The 21,602-nt window shown below is 42.6% G+C and overlaps 1 protein-coding gene across 2 annotated transcripts; it reads left to right on the forward strand.

Annotated features, from left to right (window-relative positions):
• The first annotated feature begins 863 nt into the window (after nucleotides 1–863).
• LOC106560491 (oocyte zinc finger protein XlCOF6-like) lies at nucleotides 864–19,692 on the forward strand. 2 transcript variants are annotated; one of them, XM_014123466.2, is made up of 4 exons: nucleotides 883–1,144; nucleotides 1,273–1,345; nucleotides 14,445–14,882; nucleotides 15,610–19,692. In XM_014123466.2, exons 3-4 carry the CDS (start codon nucleotides 14,540–14,542, stop codon nucleotides 17,529–17,531), a joined length of 2,265 nt encoding a protein of 754 aa, XP_013978941.2. In that variant the 5' UTR covers nucleotides 883–1,144; nucleotides 1,273–1,345; nucleotides 14,445–14,539; the 3' UTR covers nucleotides 17,532–19,692. The 2 variants fall into 2 exon arrangements, with proteins under 2 accessions (XP_013978933.2, XP_013978941.2); XM_014123458.2 differs by lacking the exon at nucleotides 1,273–1,345 and having other exon boundaries at nucleotides 864–1,144.
• Nucleotides 19,693–21,602: the final 1,910 nt, after the last annotated feature.

Genomic DNA, 21,602 nt, shown 5'->3' on the forward strand with positions numbered 1-21,602 from the left:
ATTATACATTATGAAAGTTGGCTAGCCCAGCCCATAGGCTATACTGTACATTATACATTATGAAAGTTGGCTAGCCCAGCCCATAGGCTATACTGTACATTATACATTATGAAAGTTGGCTAGCCCAGCCCATAGGCTATACTGTACATTATTATACATTATGAAAGTTGGCTAGCCCAGCCCATAGGCTATACTGTACATTATTATACATTATGAAAGTTGGCTAGCCCAGCTCATAGGCTATACTGTACATTGCATCTACCTTATATTATACGCTTTGGTGAAACGAGATTGTTATATTGTCTGCCCATGTAAAAGAGGAGTTGGAGAAGTAGGGCATCACAGCATTTGTTTACAGAAGTTTTACCTGTCATTATCAGGGAATAAAAGATGAATCCTATGTTCATAGATAAGCATTACAAAACATAACACAATCTACACCGGTCATATGGTGCCTTCAGAAAGTTCAGAAAGTATTCACACCCCAGCCTGATTTTATTACTGGTCTGGATCTTGTAGAAAAAAGCCCAGATTATATAAAAAATATTGATCCATTTCAAATATGATTTCAAGAAAACATATTGCATTTCTCCGATAGTGTTTCATATCAGTTCTGACCTAATGCTGCTCATTAACGATATTGATTTCATCTTGTATAGAGTAATGATAAACTGTTGACTCCTGGGGAAGAATTGATTCTCCCAGATCATCCTATACTTATGATAACCACTGTTTGTCTACATGTAGTCGTCGTTTTCCTTTACTAGTGGTCTGTAGGCTGCCTTGCACAGTAAACTCCCATCCAGCTGGGGCCGCTGCTCACCCTCACTAGAACTATTGACTCTTTCTAAAATGATTTCACTACAACACGGAAGTAGGATTGGAGACGAGTTTGTTGGTTTTTGCATTCCTTGTGTGGAGTAAAGAAAGACATATTGACTGAACTAAATAGGCTACCCAATTCTAAGTCGACTGAAAATGTCTAAACTACAGTTGTTGCGTATGTTTTTAAATGAGCGTTTAACGGCGGCTGCTGTGGATATTTTTGGGGAAGTTGAGAAAACGGTAGTGGTGTACCAGGAGGAGAATGATCGGCTACGGAGACTGCTGCGGAGGACACCAGAAATACAACTATGTAGAATAGGTTCGTAATCGTATTAAGTTATACCTATAGCTAGCTATAGTTCTACTCAATTAATTAAACTTGTAAGAGATCACCATTTCAACAATTTAAAGAATTATTATTATTTTTTATTTGTTTTAATTTTACAGTTGTCTTTGTCACGAAAAGCTGATTGATATAGCGTACAGCTATCTATCTGCACTCGGTAACGTCTTAAGGCAGGTAAGAGCCAATTTATGCTCGACTCCAAAATGTGGTCGTAGACGTTGTATGGATGATGTGGCGCAATTCGCGACCCCTCCAGAGGCACACACAGGCCAGATTTGTTTTATTGTTCACATCTGTTCACATCTGTTGTCTAGTTTGTCTTTTAATGCAGGAGTTTGTTTTAATGCTAGGGGTTTGAGAGATCTTACAAAAAAAGGAAAAGCTTTATTGTTATATTGTAAACGCAGTAACGCAGACTTTGCCCTTCAGGGAAACTCATTGGTGTGAAAGTGATTTGAAATTTTGGAAGTCACAATGTGGAGACGTGGCCTATTTCAGTCATGGATCAAACCATTCTGCTGGTGTTTTGACGCTTATCAACCAGTTTAAATGCGACATTCCACGTCTTCACAGGATGGGAGATGGGTCATAGTAACTGTTAAAACATGGCAATGCTATTTTCATCATCTGTAATGTGTATGGACACATGCTCCATATAAGCAGGGGCGGAAATCCCGGGGGACACACGACCCCCCCATCCTGGGAAAAATATGATTTGTCCCCCCCAATATATCTCTGAAACATAACTATGTAATTTAAATAATATTAATAATACGCAATGAAAGCAATTGTGCTGATTATAGACACTTAATAGCGCATTTTTAAGTTTCAAAAGATTGCAACCCCCCTCCACCCCCACCCTTTGCCTCACAATGGTTTGATCCACTGCCAGTTCCTTAGCTTGCTAGGTAACAGAGAGGTCGTATCTACTGTCTGAAAGGCACTCAATGCACGTAACTGACGTGAGGTTAATCCAGTCAATCGCGCACACACACTAGCTGAATATGCAGAGCTAGCGCGCAAATATTAACTATTAAGCTAGCTAGTACCTATTCCATTTATGTGGCGTCGTCAAAGATGGAATCAGCATGCAGATGATGTAAGTTAGTGCTTCAAAGTCCCTGTGATAAGGTTAGCGATAAACTGAAGTCCAAACTGAACAGAACTACACTCTCATCTACCATTGTCTTAAATATATTTAATGGTCTCGTTGCAAAAGCTAAATTGTCGCAAGGGAACTTTTATTTATTTAATTTCACCTTTATTTAACCCGGGTAGCAAAGATTATAGCAAACACCACTGAAACTGAATTGGTGCTCGCTAGCTTTGCAAATTCAGCTATTGTTGGAAGCCAGCCAATATGAAACAAACTATTAAAATTACAAAAGGTTGCAGCATATGTTGTGTAAATGGTGAACTCATACAGCTGTCAACTCTTGTCATTTTAATCCGTTTCACATTTGCTAGCTACCTTTTTAGATCGAAGCCCAAATAGAATGATTGAAGATGATAGAAGCCCATCTCCTACTGTAAATAACCTACACCCGGTGTGTGTAGCCAGCCAGCCAGGTAGAAAAATGGCAGAAAAAGAAAAGACGGACATCAGAATATTTTTCAATACACCAAAACGCATAGTAAGAACCTTAGTAGCCTAATATCTCAAAGACTAGTTGATAAAATGTTCATAAGAAAGAAATGAAATTCTAATGGAAATGTTTCACAATGATGTCATTAGGCAGAGCAGGCTACAGATGGCACACAGACAGCAGAGTTGGGGACAGATATGCAGGGACAGACTGGCAGAGACAGGGAGTGTCAGGTAAGCTTGTTGAGTCTTTGTTTGGCAACATTATGAAAGGTTCTCAATTTTTTTGACTTGTAAAATAGGAACATAATTGGAAAATGCCATGGATACCCCCACTCTCAACTTAAACTGGTGACTGAACTAAGATTTGTTAAAGGCAATGGTATTGCTGTTGTGAGTAGTTGTGTAGTTTTGGGTACCGGTAGTTAGGAGTACGGCAAACACCTTATTTCTTTGGTTCCTCAATATACATTTACCATATTATAATGTAGGCTGTGTGTTACAGCACTACTTTTGGTGTCCCCCTCAGGAATTGCTCTTGAGAAAATTTCATGTAATTGTCCCCTCCAAAGTTCATATCAGATTTTCGCCAATGCATATAAGACCCCCTTTTGCCCAACTTCCTAGAAAATGAGAGGGTTTACTCAAAACAAATACTCAGAGGCTTTTCTAATTCTCTCAGGGGATTTTAATCAAAACACCTGATGCATCTGCTGATCGTTTTCCTCCTAGAATGAGTCAAAGCTCTCAAAATAACAATCTCGTTACAACGTTATGCAATGATCTCTCTGTTGATGCCTGGTGTTAATTCAATCCGGATATAAAGGGTTATACCTGGACCAACAAAAATATGTCATGAAAATCTAGAATAGATTAACCTAATTTCTCCCGTTTTGTTACAGATATAGATCATCAGTTGGCTCCCTTTTCTGATCCTCATTTGATTTCCCTGAATTTAAAAGCTACTAAAAAAAATCTAAAGGTATTCAAAGATATTGGACATTTTAACCAACACACTTCTTAAAGATCCTATTTTCATTGGAAACATCAAATCGCAAGAAAAGACTTGGGTCCTGGAAGTAGATGGGGAATTCTTCAAATATAAAGTCAGAGTTGTAGACGTTCCAAAGAGCATGAAGCACCTGAAGAATCTTAAGAGAAAAATGGTTTTGATGAGCAAGCTTGACAGTTATCTACAGAAAGATAATCTATCTCAAGAAGAAGAGTCTGTATCTAAATCTTTACAACTAGAATTAGAACAGTTTTGCACAGATCAAAAGCAAAATGGATTGAAGAGGGGGAAAGAGGGGGAATATTCTAGCATTGAATGAGTTTCCAATACCTTTCAGAGAGTTTATTTCTGTGATCAAAGCCATTCCCAGTGGTCTAACTACACTAATGAAAACTCATCTTAGCTTTGGTGATGATCACAGAGTTTATCCAGAACTCAGATTGGAAGGCGTGAGCTTTAAGAAATTTTGTTGTAACAAATACATAAGACACATTTTTTTTCATTCACGGAACCAACTTATGCCTAGAGGGAGAAAATTCTGGAACATGCTTATTCCTGACATTGTCACGTATACAAGGCCATCACGTGATGGCGTGATGGCCTTGTATACCAAACACAGTTAAGGAAGTGCACTTTAAGATTCTACATAAGATATATCCATGTAATTCTATGTTGTCCAAATTTGCTGATATTGATCATATCTGTGGAGGTGAAAATCTGTGATAGATTTGAAAAAAAAATAAAAAAATACTTATTTACCTTTTTGAACCATACCCATGTTTTTGACATGAAGGATATAATATGTTACTATTGCAGTGATAACAAGACCATTGAAATTATTGTGCTTTCTTTCCCTTCTTGTTGCCGAATACTTTATACACAAACAAAAATTACAGAATTCTATACCAAAATTACAAATATTTTTGATTAGAATTTAATTATTACATTTACATTTTACATTTAAGTCATTTAGCAGACGCTCTTATCCAGAGCGACTTACAAATTGGTGCATTCACCTTATGATATCCACTGGAACAACCACTTTACAATAGTGCATCTAAATCTTTTAAGGGGGGGGTTAGAAGGATTACTTTATCCTATCCTAGGTATTCCTTAAAGAGGTGGGGTTTCAGGTGTCTCCGGAAGGTGGTGATTGACTCCGCTGTCCTGGCGTCGTGAGGGAGCTTGTTCCACCATTGGGGTGTCAGAGCAGCGAACGGTTTTGACTGGGCTGAGCGGGAACTGTGCTTCCTCAGAGGTAGGGGGGCCAGCAGGCCAGAGGTGGATGAACGCAGTGCCCTTGTTTGGGTGTAGGGCCTGATCAGAGCCTGAAGGTATGGAGGTGCCGTTCCCTTCACAGCTCCGTAGGCAATCACCATGGTCTTGTAGCGGATGCGAGCTTCAACTGGAAGCCAGTGGAGAGAGCGGAGGAGCGGGGTGACGTGAGAGAACTTGGGAAGGTTGAACACCAGACGGGCTGCGGCGTTCTGGATGAGTTGTAGGGGTTTAATGGCACAGGCAGGGAGCCCAGCCAACAGCGAGTTGCAGTAATCCAGACGGGAGATGACAAGTGCCTGGATTAGGACCTGCGCCGCTTCCTGTGTGAGGCAGGGTCGTACTCTGCGAATGTTGTAGAGCATGAACCTACAGGATCGGGTCACCGCCTTGATGTCAGTGGAGAACGACAGGGTGTTGTCCAGGATCATGCCAAGGTTCTTAGCACTCTGGGAGGAGGACACAAGGGAGTTGTCAACCGTGATGGCGAGATCATGGAACGGGCAGTCCTTCCCCGGGAGGAAGAGCAGCTCCGTCTTGCCGAGGTTCAGCTTGAGGTGGTGATCCGTCATCCACACTGATATGTCTGACAGACATGCAGAGATGCGATTCGCCGCCTGGTTATCAGAAGGGGGAAAGGAGAAGATTAATTGTGTGTCGTCTGCATAGCAATGATAGGAGAGACCATGTGAGGATATGACAGAGCCAAGTGACTTGGTGTATAGCGAGAATAGGAGAGGGCCTAGAACAGAGCCCTGGGGGACACCAGTGGTGAGAGCGCATGGTGCGGAGACAGATTCTCGCCACGCCACCTGGTAGGAGCGACCTGTCAGGTAGGATGCAATCCAAGCGTGGGCCGCGCCGGAGATGCCCAACTCGGAGAGGAGGATCTGATGGTTCACAGTATCAAAGGCAGCAGATAGGTCTAGAAGTATGAGAGCAGAGGAGAGAGAGTTAGCTTTAGCAGTGCGGAGAGCCTCCGTGACACAGAGAAGAGCAGTCTCAGTTGAATGCCCAGTCTTGAAACCTGACTGATTAGGATCAAGAAGGTCATTCTGAGAGAGATAGCAGGAGAGCTGGCCAAGGACGGCACGAGTTTTGGAGAGAAAAGAAAGAAGGGATACTGGTCTGTAGTTGTTGACATCGGAGGGATCGAGTGTAGGTTTTTTCAGAAGGGGTGCAACTCTCGCTCTCTTCAAGACGGAAGGGACGTAGCCAGCGGTCAAGGATGAGTTGATGAGCGAGGTGAGGAAGGGGAGAAGGTCTCCGGAAATGGTCTGGAGAAGAGAGGAGGGGATAGGGTCAAGCGGGCAGGTTGTTGGGCGGCCGGCCGTCACAAGACGCGAGATTTCATCTGGAGAGAGAGGGGAGAAAGAGGTCAAAGCACAGGGTAGGGCAGTGTGAGCAGGACCAGCGGTGTCGTTTGACTTAGCAAACGAGGATCGGATATCATCAACCTTCTTTTCAAAATGGTTGACGAAGTCATCCGCAGAGAGGGAGGAGGGGGGGGGGAGGGGGAGGAGGATTCAGGAGGGAGGAGAAGGTAGCAAAGAGCTTCCTAGGGTTAGAGGCAGATGCTTGGAATTTAGAGTGGTAGAAAGTGGCTTTAGCAGCAGAGGAGAATGTAGAGAGGAGGGAGTGAAAGGATGCCAGGTCCGCAGGGAGGCGAGTTTTCCTCCATTTCCGCTCGGCTGCCCGGAGCCCTGTTCTGTGAGCTCGTAATGAGTCGTCGAGCCACGGAGCAGGAGGGGAGGACCGAGCCGGCCTGGAGGATAGGGGACAGAGAAAATCAAAGGATGCAGAAAGGGAGGGGAGGAGGGTTGAGGAGGCAGAATCAGGAGATAGGTTGGAGAAGGTTTGAGCAGAGGGAAGAGATGATAGGATGGAAGAGGAGAGAGTAGCGGGAGAGAGAGAGCGAAGGTTGGGACGGCGCAATACCATTTATTATAATATCATAATTAATAATACCATAATATCATTAATTATCTCTTAAAGACATTATCCTTAGTGAATAACGACAAGAATAACATCTTCCTGGATCATTAAGATTTTTTTCAGAGTGAATATAATTGCACTAGAATTGTCATATGTAAAAAAAATATATATATATAATACTTATTTATATATATATTTGTATTATTTAGTATTTTCTTGTTTATACCTGTATTGTTATTATTATTATTTGACATGTTTTATGTAGGGATGTAAGTTGTTAATTTTGTATAATGAATAAAAAATTTAATAAAATAAAAAAGGGCAAATTGAGCTCTGTACAGCATCACCGCGCACCTTTCAAATTTTGTGACAATGTGGATGGCGCCATATAGCTCCGCATTGACATGATTGGTTGACGGTAGGTGAGGGCGGGAGGTCTTGTATAAACACAAACTCACTTCCTTGACAACTTCCTTTGACAACTTCCTTGACAACAGCTCTGCGTTGTTCCGCGAAGCCAATGCAGACGTCGGATTGACAAATGCGGCTGCTGTCAGCCGACATTTACATTTTAATAATTTAGCAGACGCTCTTATCCAGAGCGACTTGCAGTAGTGAATGCATACATTTCATACATTTTTTTCCCCCGTACTGGTCCCCAGTTATTACTTTTTGATGTGCAACGGTCGATATGCAATCATTTGAATCTGTACTTGCATACGACGTTATTGGATCATTTTCAAAGCGTGGTACATTTTCAACCAACCTTTACTTGCCGGTACTTCCTTAATTCTCATATGGAAGGTAGTGATTTTTATTTATTTAACCTTTAATTTTGACAGGGAGTCAATGCTGAGACCAAGGTCTCTTTTCCAGATGAGCCCTCTATAGCATAATTTTCATTAGTCATTTAGCAAACTCTTATCCAGAGCGATTCACAGTTAGTGCATTCATTTTAAGATAGCTAGGTGGGACAAGCACATCTCACAGGCATAGTAAGTACACTTTTCCTTAAAATAGTTATGAGCAAAGTCAGAGCTGGGGGGGGTCAAGATCAAGTGTTGTTTATTTATATATGTGTGTATATGTCTATCTTTTTTGAGGAGGGGGGTATTTTTGGGGAGGGGGGGTATTTAAGATAATCTTTGAGCAATACAATACACATACAATAAGCATATTGAAATACACATTCATATATATGGCAGGTATCCTAGTGGTTAGAGCATTGGACCTGTAACCGAAAGGTTTCTAGGGATTCAGTTGCTAGATTGAATCCCCCGAGCTGACAAGGTAAAAATCTGTCGTTCTGCCCCTGAACAAGGCAGTTAACCCACTGTTCCCTGGTAGGCCGTCATTGTAAATAAGAATTTGTTCTTAACTGACTTGCCTAGTTAAATAAAGGTAAAATAAAAAAATATGTAGTTAGTTATACACAACAACACACGAAAAGCAAAACAGCCATTCTTCAGTAAAAACGTCTCCTAGCAACAGTCTGAAATTCCCTAGAGTCACCAATTCCTCCAATTTTAAAGTGTATTGCAGATCATTCCACACGTAAGGTGCGAGGAAGTTAAAGGCGGATTTACCAAAATCTATAGACACCAAAGGAGTCTCCAGAGTTAACCAACCCTGTGAACGGGTTTGATTACTTGTCATTTTGAAATCTTAACAGTGATGTTAGGTAAAGTTGGAAGTTTGTGGAGCAGGGCTTTGTAAACAAAATGAGAGTAATGATGCGATCTACGTAACTTCAGAGGTCTAGCCAACCTTCTGGTAAAGAATAACAGTGGTGAGTAATAAAACTGTGTCCTGTGATAAAACCGAAGGGCGTCATGACAAACGTCATCCAGGGGTTTAAGAGTAAAGGCAGCTGCACTTTGATAAAATAGTATCACCATAATCAAGAACAGGTAGAAAGGTTGATCGGACAATCTGCTTCCTGCTGACTAGAGAGATGCACGATCTGTTTCTGTAAAACAAGAAAGACCATTAACGAGCTCATTCCTATGTTTAAAAAAAAAAACGATAAATCATTGTCAATCCGAGTACCAAAGTATTTGTATACAGGGACTCGTTTGATTATAGAACCAGCCGATGAGTAAAGATGTAATCCGTCTGAGACTATCTTAGGAGAAATTGAAAACAACAAGTATTTAGTTTTTCCCGTAATAAGTAGCAGTTTTAAATCAGTAAGGGCTTCCTGCCCAGCTGCAAAATCAGACTGCAGCCTTGTCTCAGCCAGGTCAGCAGGGGGGGGGTAATCAGACTGCAGCCTTGTCTCAGCCAGGTCAGCAGGGGGTAATCAGACTGCAGCCTTGTCTCAGCCAGGTCAGCAGGGGGGTAATCAGACTGCAGCCTTGTCTCAGCCAGGTCAGCAGGGGGGGTAATCAGACTGTAGCCTTGTCTCAGCCAGGTCAGCAGGGGGGTAATCAGACTGCAGCCTTGTCTCAGCCAGGTCAGCAGGGGGGTAATCAGACTGCAGCCTTGTCTCAGCCAGGTCAGCAGGGGGGTAATCAGACTGCAGCCTTGTCTCAGCCAGGTCAGCAAGGGGGGGGTAATCAGACTGTAGCCTTGTCTCAGCCAGGTCAGCAGGGGGGTAATCAGACTGCAGCCTTGTCTCAGCCAGGTCAGCAGGGGGGTAATCAGACCGCAGCCTTGTCTCAGCCAGGTCAGCAGGGGGGTAATCAGACTGTAGCCTTGTCTCAGCCAGGTCAGCAGGGGGTAATCAGACTGCAGCCATGTCTCAGCCAGGTCAGCAGGGGGTAATCAGACTGCAGCCTTGTCTCAGCCAGGTCAGCAGGGGGGGTAATCAGACTGTAGCCTTGTCTCAGCCAGGTCAGCAGGGGGGGTAATCAGACTGTAGCCTTGTCTCAGCCAGGTCAGCAGGGGGTAATCAGACTGTAGCCTTGTCTCAGCCAGGTCAGCAGGGGGGTAATCAGACTGCAGCCATGTCTCAGCCAGGTCAGCAGGGGGTAATCAGACTGCAGCCTTGTCTCAGCCAGGTCAGCAGGGGGGTAATCAGACTGTAGCCTTGTCTCAGCCAGGTCAGCAGGGGGGGTAATCAGACTGTAGCCTTGTCTCAGCCAGGTCAGCAGGGGGGGGGGGTAATCAGACTGCAGCCTTGTCTCAGCCAGGTCAGCAGGGGGTAATCAGACTGCAGCCTTGTCTCAGCCAGGTCAGCAGGGGGGGGGTAATCAGACTGCAGCCTTGTCTCAGCCAGGTCAGCAGGGGGGGGTAATCAGACTGAAGCCTTGTCTCAGCCAGGCCAGCAGGGGGGGTAATCAGACTGCAGCCTTGTCTCAGCCAGGTCAGCAGGGGGTAATCAGACTGCAGCCTTGTCTCAGCCAGGTCAGCAGGGGGGTAATCAGACTGTAGCCTTGTCTCAGCCAGGCCAGCAAGGGGGGGGGTAATCAGACTGCAGCCTTGTCTCAGCCAGGTCAGCAGGGGGGTAATCAGACTGCAGCCTTGTCTCAGCCAGGTCAGCAGGGGGGTAATCAGACTGTAGCCTTGTCTCAGCCAGGTCAGCAGGGGGGTAATCAGACTGCAGCCTTGTCTCAGCCAGGTCAGCAGTTGCGTAATATAATAGTATCATCCGCATAGAGATTAAATGTACCACTTTTAACAGATTGACCAATAGCATTTATATAAATAGTGAAAAGAACAGGTCCTTCAGAACACCTTGATGTACTTCAGGAAATTCTGACTTAACCCCATCAATCACGATGGCCTGAGTTCTGCCACTGATATAATCATGAAACCATGAACAGGCGTCAGACCTCAGGCTTATCGAGGAAAACTTTATTCAATTAAATAGCATGATCGACAGTATCAAAAGCTTTAGACAGGTCCACAAACAAAGCAGCACATGTCATTTTAGAATCTCATTAACGACTAACATGGATGCTGTAATAGTGCTACCTGATTGGATGCCCCAGGACTAAACCCTGATTGGATGCCCCGGACTAAACCCTGAATGGATGCTGTCGTGTCTTTGGCTATGCCGGATTACGTGATATGACATGCTAACCTATAAAATTCTTTCTCTAATTAATATTACCTGATTAAGCTAATCATGTAAATGTAATTAACTAGAAAGTCGGGGCACCACGGAAGAACGTTTATAGAGACGTTATCTTCCGAATAAACTCTTAAAATACTTAGTAATACTTTACATCGATAGCAGTCAATATTAACCCTTATCTTATTTTCAGTCTCATAATGAAAGTTGTAAATTCTTGGCTATCTTCACGAACCCTGGCTAACAAGTTGAATCAGCAATACAAAATTGGGTTTAATTATCTATTTACTAAATACCTAAACTAATCACACAGAATTACAAATACACCGAATACATATGATGTCATACAAAAACGTCCTGGTGGACGGAACCTGTATCATGGCTGGTTACACAAAGGAAAGGGGGATGGGCTTGAATGAAAGAGCGGGAAGATTTAGGAACACAGAAACAGCAGCTATGCTATCGTAAATACATTATCTTATGCATTCTAAATTACCGCCCATTTGGAAAAGGAAAATGCAATAAATATTTACTCTGAGCTGCGCTTCGGTAGATTGGTCGTAGATGCTGGCCGGGTTGGCCAACAGACCTTCCTGTACTCGGAAGAATGTCACTGGTGGTAAATTGGATACGTGGTGGTATCTTCGTCTGTCTGTTAGACTGGATCCGTCGTCCGTCCTTTCCTAGCCCCCGTCTACAGCTAACTCAACGGCTAGGAAGTATCACTTCTGTAGTGAATAAGCTCAAAGTTCATACCAGTTCATACCATAGCTCACGCCGAGGTTGGCTTAGTTCTGTACTTGACATGTGTGTCCTTCTAACGTAGAGGCTGCAGACCTCACGTACTGGAACATGTGGTTATCTTTTCGTCAAAGGCTTATATAGTGGAGAGGGGGAAGGGTGTGTTTCATCGTTTATAACCCCTGTCTCTTCACAGGGGTGGGCCACTGATCAAGCAGGGCACTTTCCTTATGAAAACCCAATTCTCTCATTTGGAAGCTAAAATTACATTTAATCTCCTAACAAACAATTTCAATATCAAACATTTCAATTGCATAACAATTCCATGTTACTCTGATAACTTTCTCAGGTACAGTTTGTTGTCCTGTCATCAGTCATAATGTCTCAGATGACAACGAACTGACATCCATACTCATTACGTTCCCAAGCATATTTCCAACTGGTTTTATTACCAAAATATGGTTCCTTTTCCCCATTTGTTTGATGTTCCCAGACTCTGTATTTAACACAGGCTATTCAAGTCCTTCAGTTGGGTCACAAATATTGAGGGGAAGGGAGAAAGGTATTTATGGGGGGGGGGGGGTCATAAACCTTACCCACAGGCCAACATCATGACAATGCCCCAGGACTAAACCCTGATTGGATGCCCCAGGACTAAACCCTGATTGGATGCCCCAGGACTAAACCCTGATTGGATGCCCCCAGGACTAAACCCTGATTGGATGCCCAGCCCTAAACCCTGATTGGATGCCCCAGGACGAAACCCTGATTGGTTTACACTCAAAATACATTTCTCAGATAAAAAAAAAAGAGCAAAGTTGTACATTTGACCAGGGATTCTAGAATCTTATCTAGACAGGAAGCCTTGAAATGGGGCGATGAAGATCTGTACTGTCCCGTTCTTATGGAGAGGCAGAACAACAGCTGATTTCCATACTTATGGAATATTTCCTGATAACGTTAAATACAAAATAAAAAGTGGGTTATTGAGCCAACAATGATGGGCACTGCGCACTTAAACAAACCGGGATCCAAATTGGTCAGCTGCTGTGGATTTCTTGTTGTCTATTGCTAGCAAAGCATCCAGCACTTGTTTTTCTGTAAATAGCCTAAAAAGAATTGCTTTGACTATCATTTCTCTGATCATTCAGCAGGTTTCTCCTGTCAGCATCCAGCCCAGTATCATTGTGAATAGGTTTAGAAGTTCTTTCAAAAAGAGAGAGCCCGCTGAAATAAAATGGTGATTCAATACATCAACGATAACTTAATTCTTTCTGTGATGAGACCAGTGTCTGAATATATGTTGTGGCAGAGAGGACAAAGTAGAACTCTTCAGGGATAGTTTATCAAAGGGATAAAATCATATTTGGGGTGAAATGCCCCTTACAATGGATTTGTGTCAGAAGGCCCATGGTGTCAGAATCTACAATAAACCATTGTTTTCTTCAGCCTAGAGTTAGCATAATTAGCTAGCAGTGTCGAAATCCATGAATGGAAACGGTTGGGCCGCTATAGGAAATGCTGCATTGCAAGTCGAAAGTTCCTCAAAAACACTTCAAACTAAGTTTGATAGTTGATAGCAGTAGCAGGGATTTTTTTACATACATACTGCTGAAATAAATCACTGTAATATTGTTACTTAGAACTGTAACTTCATTCCTGACGTAGCCACAGAGCATTAGGTGCCTCATTTATGAACCCCAAAACATGCTTATGCCAATTTTTAACACAAAACTCAACATTTATAAAAACATTAACTTGACTTGAGAATGTGCTTATCCTCACAGACTTTCGACCATGAATAGATACTGTTTTCTAGTGGTGTATGTATTTGGATTACAAGAAAGCAAAAGCCTTGAGACTCTTATTCATTAAAAAAATAAACCGGTTAGCTAAATATAATAACAAGATGGAATAATTTGCTGTTAGTGAGAACAGCTAAAAGCGATTGATTTATCTTTGCATTCTAAAATAATTAGAAAGGCATGTACAGTGCATTCGGAAGGTATTCAGACCCCTTGATTTTTTTCCCCCCTTAATTTTGTTACGTTATAGAGTTATTCTAAAACTGTTTAAATAGTTTTTTTTCCGTCATCAATCTACACACAATACCCCATAATGACATCACAATACCCCATAATGACATCACAATACCCCATAATGACATCACAATACCCCATAATGACAAAGCAAAAACAGGACCTCAGACTGGGGAGAGAATGCCAAGAATGTGCAAAGCTGTCATCAAGGCAAAGGGTGGCTACTTTGAAGAATCTCAAATATATTTTGATTTATTTTAACACTTGTTTTTGGTTACATACATGATTCCATGTGTTATTTCATAGTTTTGATGTCTTCACGATTATTCTACAATGTAGAAAATAGTAAGAAATGAAGAAAAACCATTGAATGAGTAGGTGTGTCCAAATTTACTTTTGACTGGTACTGTATGTAAATAAGGTATTTCCGTTTTTTTTGGTTTAATACATTTGCACAAATTTCTAAAAACCTGTTTTCACTTTGTCATTATGGGTTATTGTATGTAGATTGCTGAGGATTTACTTCTTTTTTTTAATATTTATTGTAGAATAAGGCTTGTAGAATAATACTTCCCGAAAGCACTGTAGATCAGAGATCTATCATTTAAGTGTTCTATTTAATTCTGTAGCATATAAATTACCTCTGCTATTCCTCTCCTTCCCTCCAGACTCCCTGCAGTTCTCTGTCTCTGAAGAGGAGGTTCCCCCTGAGCAGCAGGAGTGGAGCCCCAGTCTGGGGCAGAAGGACCCAGAGACCAGAAAGATGAAAGAGGAACAGGAGGAAGTCAGGACCAGTCAGCAGGAAGAGCAGCTTCAAGGGTTCTTTGATACCAAAGACTCCATATTCACTCCTTCCTGTGTGAAAAGTGAATGTGACCAGGAGGACCCACATCAAGAAGCCATATTAGCTGAACACCCAACTCTCAGTCCACTGAAAACGTCTAAACTACAGTCGTTTCGTGTGTTGTTAAATGAATGTTTAACGGCGTCTGCTGCTATGGAGATTTTCGGGAAAGTTGAGGAAACTGTAGCAGAGTACCAGGAAGAGAATGATCTGCTACGGAGACTGCTGGGGAGGACACCAGAGATAAAACTATGTAGAATAGGTTAGTATGAATATCTACTGATAGTTAGCTATAGTTCTAGTAAATTAATAAACTCTTCAGGCTTTCAGACAATTTTAAGTAGTAGTTTTTTAAAAATACTTTTACTGTGATTGGATAAAAGTAGCACTGACGTACCAATGCTTGGACAGCATCGTCACACATTTTTTCCATTGACGAATGTTGAATAAAATTCTATTTCCAGAAAGTTCATCCTTATGTTGCCCTTCTGACTCCAGTGCTACATTGAAGTAATTCAACATCCATTTTGATTTAGCTGAGGACGATGATTTGGTCAAGTGTGAAACATTTTTATCTAGAAACAATTGATCTTTGATTGCAATAAGGTTTTGGAAACCTCGAAAACAAAACTTAATAATTTTCCTAAATAACTTTACAAATACAACACATACACTTTCAATTTTTGTATTTGTTTTTTAACACAAACCAATATTTTGTTTAGCGAGTTTTGTACATGTTGGCCACGGTGTGTTCCATAATAGGAATGAAAACCCAAGTGAATGAGAGCAAGTACCTAGATAACTTCACTCAGACATGTTTAAAGGCTGTGTTTTAAGGCTGCGTCGCTCATAGACATCCATGCCAAAAAAAGCATGTTTACATTTAATTTTTTAAATCATAGAGATCTATAATTCATGTGTATGATTCAAATGTTCTATTTAATTATGTGGTATATAGATAACCTCTACCCTCCTCTCCTTCCCTCCAGACTCCCTGCAGCTCTCTGTCTCTGAAGAGGAGGTTCCCCCTGAGCAGCAGCACTGTGAGCAGGATTGGAGCCCCAGTCCGGGGCAGGAGGACCCAGAGCCCACACAGATTAAAGAGGAACAGGAGGAAGTCAGGACCAGTCAGGAGGAAGAGCAGCTTGAAGGGCTCTTTGTTACCAAAGACTCCATATTCACTCCTTCCTGTGTGAAAAGTGAATGTGATCTGGAGGACCCACTTCAGTCCTTTACTCTTCCCCAAACCCAGACTGTGGAGAACGGAGAGAGTGACTCTAAACCAGTGGATCTCAAACCTTTTGTCACTGTGACCCATATTAATGGTCTTTACATTCCCTGTGACCCTCCAGATAATCAAAACAATGCCTCCAGCCACAGCTCAGCTGTAAGCAGTTACACAGTAGGACTTGACAGCAGTCCACCATTGGATCCGAACACGTCAATGGGGAAACAGTGTTCCAAACTCAGCCTCACATCGATAAAAACTCACAGCTGCCGTGACTGTGGTGAAACATTTGCTCTGAAAGCTGATCTGCAGAGACATGTGACTCTCACCAAGAAGAGACCCAGTGAATGTAGATTCTGCAAACAACACTACAACTCTACCTGTAAACTGAAGGCCCATGTCCAACTCTGTCACGGTGTAAAACCCTTCACCTGCCCTGTTTGTGGCAAGACCTTCAAACTAAAAAAATATCTGTCCAGACACATCAGGATGCACACAGGAGAGAAATCATTTATCTGTGGTGACTGTGGGAAGAGCTTCTATCGCAAGGAGAACCTAACCATGCATATACGGACTCACACAGGGGAGAAATTATTCAGCTGTGGTGACTGCGGGAAAAGCTTCAGTATCAAGAATAACCTAACCATGCATAAACTGATTCACACAGGAGAGAAACCATTTAGTTGTGGTTACTGTGGGAAAAGCTTCAGTCAGAAGGGGGACCTAGGAAGGCATATATTGATTCACACAGGAGAGAAACCATTTAGCTGTGAAGACTGTGATAAAAGCTTCAGACACAAGGGATCCCTAACCAAACATATATGGACTCACACAGGAGAGAAACCATTTAGCTGTGGTGACTGTGGGAAAAACTTTTATCGTAAGGAACACTTAACCGTGCATCTACTGACTCACACAGGAGAGAAACCATTTATTTGTGGTGACTGTGGGAAGAGCTTTAATCAGAAGGGATCCCTTAAGGCACATATACTGATTCACACAGGAGAGAAATTATTTATCTGTGGTGACTGTGGGAAAAGCTTCAGTCTGAAGAAGCACTTAACTGTGCATATACTGACTCACACAGGAGAGAAACCATTTAGCTGTGGTGACTGTGGGAAAAGCTTCAGTCAGAAGGCCCACCTTAATAATCATATACGTACTCACACAGGAGAGAAACCATTTAGCTGCTTTGACTGCGGGAAAAGCTTTAGTCAGAAGGGTGTCCTAGGGAGGCACATACTGACTCACACAGGAGAGAAATCATTTAGCTGTTGTGACTGTGGGAAAAGCTTCACTCTGAAGGACCACCTAAATAAGCATATACTGACTCACACAGGAGAGAAACCATTTAGCTGTTGTTACTGTGGGAGAAGCTTCAGTCAGAAGGGTGTCCTAGGGAGACACATACGGACTCACACAGGAGAGAAACCATTTAGCTGTGGCGACTGTGGGAGAAGCTTCAGTCAGAAGGTGGTCCTAAGGAGACACATACGGACTCACACAAGAGAGAAACAATTTAGCTGTGGCGACTGTGGGAAAATATTTAGTGTCAAGAGGAACCTAATCAAACACAAACGGATTCACACAGGAGAGAAACAACATGGCTGCTCAGTCTGTGGTAAAAGATTCACTCAGAAGACTAATCTGCTGAGGCATGTTAAAAACAACCACAAAGAATAAAAACAAGACAAAGGAAGAAAGAAAGTAAATGAGGACACAGAGAGGGGACTAAGAGAGTATTGAGATACACCCAAGATCCTGCTCAGTCCAATGTCACAGTAATGATATAATGTATTTATGTTGGCTGTTGCTGCTTTGTTCATGAAAGTTCAGACAACAACAGGTAAACAACTAAGGGATGGGAGAATTGTAAAACACTAAAAGGCTTTTAGATTGATAAATGGATGCAAGATGTCAAACTATTGAGCTAATGTATGTAATTTGCCTGAAGCTACTTGTTCATTTTGTAAACAGAAGTACGAATGATTGTATGATTTGGCAAGTTAGTCATTTAACTTGGCAGTTAGTCATTTAACTTGCCAAAATATTCTGAAATAACGTGTTAGAAAGAGAAGTATGAAAGGGTTATGGTCTAATTGACTCAACAACCACAAAACCGTATATCTAAGTGTAGGGTACTAAGTGAATTAGAAAATCAATAGTTATTTCTTGTTGCTTATCAAAGTTAGCTGGCTAACTCCTCAAACCAGCTACGTAGTATACCCCTCTGGTTGCTTATCAAAGTTAGTTTGCTAACTCATTGATCCTGCTTTGTAGTGTACCCCTCTGGTTGCTTATCAAAGTTAGCTGGCTAACTCATTGATCCTGCTTTACCCCTCTGCAGTTAAAATAACAACGAAGTGGGCACCACTGTTTTGCTAAACAGCTGAGGGAAAGTTGGAGAAATGTAACACTCAAATTCAGACAGATTTATGACAGTTAATCTTATTTATTACATTAAATATTGCACAATTTATCGTATCAGTGCAGACGAGCGTCAGAGCCGGTGTAGTAGGATTCTATCTTATTCCTGTATTGACGCTTTGCCTTTTTTATGGTTCGTCAGAAGGTGTAGGATTCCTTATAAGCGTTCCGCTCTTTGAATGCATCAGCTCTAGTCTTTAGTTCAGTGCGGATGTTGTCTGTAATGCATGACTTCTGGTTGGGGTATGTACCTACGGTTTGTGTGGACGACGTTGTCGATGCACTTATTAATGAAGCCGGTGACTGATGTGATATCAGATGAATCCCTGAAGCTTGGCTGCAACCCTTCTAAGCCTATACTGCCCTTCAGTCTCTAGACTTTTTGCGCTGACGGAAACATAGATTATCCCAGATACTACTCCAGCTGCTCTCTGCATCTTACTGTGTGTTCTCTTATAGTCTGAGAGCGTCTGGTCGTTGCGGTGGTGGCACAGGGTTACTCATTTCTCCTAAATGGAGATTTTCTACTTTATCCCTCACTCACCTGTCCATCTCCTCATTCTGTCCCATATTACCTCCCGTCTGGCTCGGTCCTTCCCTCCTGCTCCGTGGCTGAGTGACTCATTGCTAGCTTACAGAACAGAGCTACGGGCAGCTGAGCGAAAATTTGGAATACTTTCGGAGGACCTATCATCCCTTCACTCTCTCTTCTCTACCTTTGTATCCACTGCTAAAGCCACTTTCTATCACTCTAAATGTCAAGCTTCTGCCTCTAACCCTAGAAACTATTTTCCCTCCTCCTGTGGACTATTTTATCAAGAAAGTTGATGACATCCTCTCATCATTCACTCATCATTCACTCAACCTATTGAGTCCACTGGTCCCACTCACACATGCAGTGGTTCCTCAATTAAAAGTTTTGAGTTTATGCTGCGACCATTTGTAGTAGATGGTGGCATTCTGTCATTGCACCACACTGTCACAAGGGGGAGTTAGAACGCTGATTTATCCGTAGTCTAAACTGTGACAGGAATTGACTATATTTTCCTGAATTAATGGATGTGTTTTCAGTCTGAGAGTCTCTCTTCTCTGGCACTAGAGTCCTGCATCAGGCAACAACAACAACAACATTGCTGGCGGTGGTCCTGGAGTTGAGAGAGAACTTGGGTAAATATAATGGTGCAAACACACTTGACATGTGGACTGACGATTTTCTAAAATTAGGCAAGGTGGGCTTTTGGTTTCTCTATTTTAAAATGTTTAGACAATTCAAAACATATACATGCAAACAACAACTACATCACACCTGCCCAGACCCACCTGCTCACACCCCCATCTCCAGACCCACCTGCTCACACCTCCGTCTCCAGACCCACCTGCTCACACCCCCATCTCCAGACCCACCTGCTCACACCTCCGTCTCCAGACCCACCTGCTCACACCTCCGTCTCCAGACCCACCTGCTCACACCTCCATCTCCAGACCCACCTGCTCACACCTCCATCTCCAGATCAACTACATCACACCTGCCCAGACCCACCTGCTCACACTTCCGTCTCCAGACCCACCTGCTCACACCTCCATCTCCAGATCTCTCCGCCACATGGCCTCAAACTGCACCATTTTGTTTCTCTCCGTCGCCCATACACACTTTCAATATTTGGATATTGAGGCCATGTGGCAAAGAAATGATAAGTCTATAATTTTAATGGTAGGTTTATTTGAACAGTGAGAGACAGAATAAAAACAAAAAATCCAGAAAAACGCATGTCAAAAATGTTATAAATTGATTTGCATTTTAATGAGGGAAATAAGTATTTGACCCCTCTACAAAGCATGACTTCGTGCTTGGTGGCAAAACCCTTGTTGGCAATCACAGAGGTCAGACGTTTCTTGTAGTTGGCCACCAGGTTTGCACACATCTCAGGAGGGATTTTGTCCCACTCCTCTTTGCAGATCTTCTCCAAGTCATTAAGGTTTCGAGGCTGATGTTTGGCAACTCGAACCTTCAGCTCCCTCCACAGATTTTCTATGGGATGAAGGTCTGGAGACTGGCTAGGCCACTCCAGGACCTTAATGTGCTTTTTCTTGAGCCACTCCTTTGTTGCCTTGGCCATGTGTTTTGGGTCATTGTCATGCTGGAATACCCATCCACGACCCATTTTCAATGCCCTGGCTGAGGGGAGGTTCTCAACCAAGATTTGACGGTACATGGCCCCGTTCATCATCCCTTTGATGCGGTGAAGTTGTCCTGTCCCCTTAGCAGAAAAACACCCCCAAAGCATAATGTTTCCACCTCCATGTTTGACGGTGGGGATGGTGTTCTTGGGGTCATAGGCAGTATTCCTCCTCCTCCAAACACGGCAAGTTGAGTTGATGCCAAAGAGCTCCATTTTGGTCTTATCTGACCACAACACTTTCACCCAGTTGTCCTCTGAATCATTCAGATGTTCATTGGCAAACTTCAGACGGGCATGTATATGTGCTTCCTTGAGCAGGGGGACCTTGCGGGCGCTGCAGGATTTCAGTCCTTTACGGCGTAGTGTGTTACCAATTGTTTTCTTGGTGACTATGGTCCCAGCTTCCTTGAGATCATTGACAAAATCCTCCCGTGTAGTTCTGGGCTGATTCCTCACCGTTCTCATGATCATTGCAACTCCACGAGGTGAGATCTTGCATGGAGCCCCAGGCCGAGGGAGATTGACAGTTCTTTTGTGTTTCTTCCATTTGCGAATAATCGCACCAACTGTTGTCACCTTCTCACCAAGCTGCTTGGCGATGGTCTTGTAGCCCATTCCAGCCTTGTGTAGGTCTACAATCTTGTCCCTGACATCCTTGGAGAGCTATTTGGTCTTGGCCATGGTGGAGAGTTTGGAATCTGATTGATTGCTTATGTGGACAGGTGTCTTTTATACAGGTAGGAGCACTCCCTTTAAGAGTGTGCTCCTAATCTCAGTTCGTTATTTCTAACTCCACCCATAGCATGGATTATGATAACCTGATGACAAATAAAGTGAGTTTCTGAAACACGGTTGCTGATGTAAAGAAGACACCGAATGAAGAGAGTCCAGTGAGGATTTGTCAGCATAAAGCTGAGTGACTCACTCATTCGTGGCTTTGGATCAAAATAAATAAGTACCAACATTCTTTCTGATAGATAAATAAATGTTTTGACCAAGTTAATCTGCTCATGTTGTGTGTGTTAAATTATTTGTGACATTGAACACCATTTCTAACTCAATATCACAGACCAGATTTTCCCTCACAAAAAAATGCATAAAAAGATTGTGCTTTAAAAAAATAATAATAATCAAATTGTATACTGTA

This window comes from Salmo salar, chromosome ssa18, assembly GCF_905237065.1.
Source record: "Salmo salar chromosome ssa18, Ssal_v3.1, whole genome shotgun sequence".
Classification (NCBI taxonomy): domain Eukaryota; kingdom Metazoa; phylum Chordata; class Actinopteri; order Salmoniformes; family Salmonidae; genus Salmo; species Salmo salar.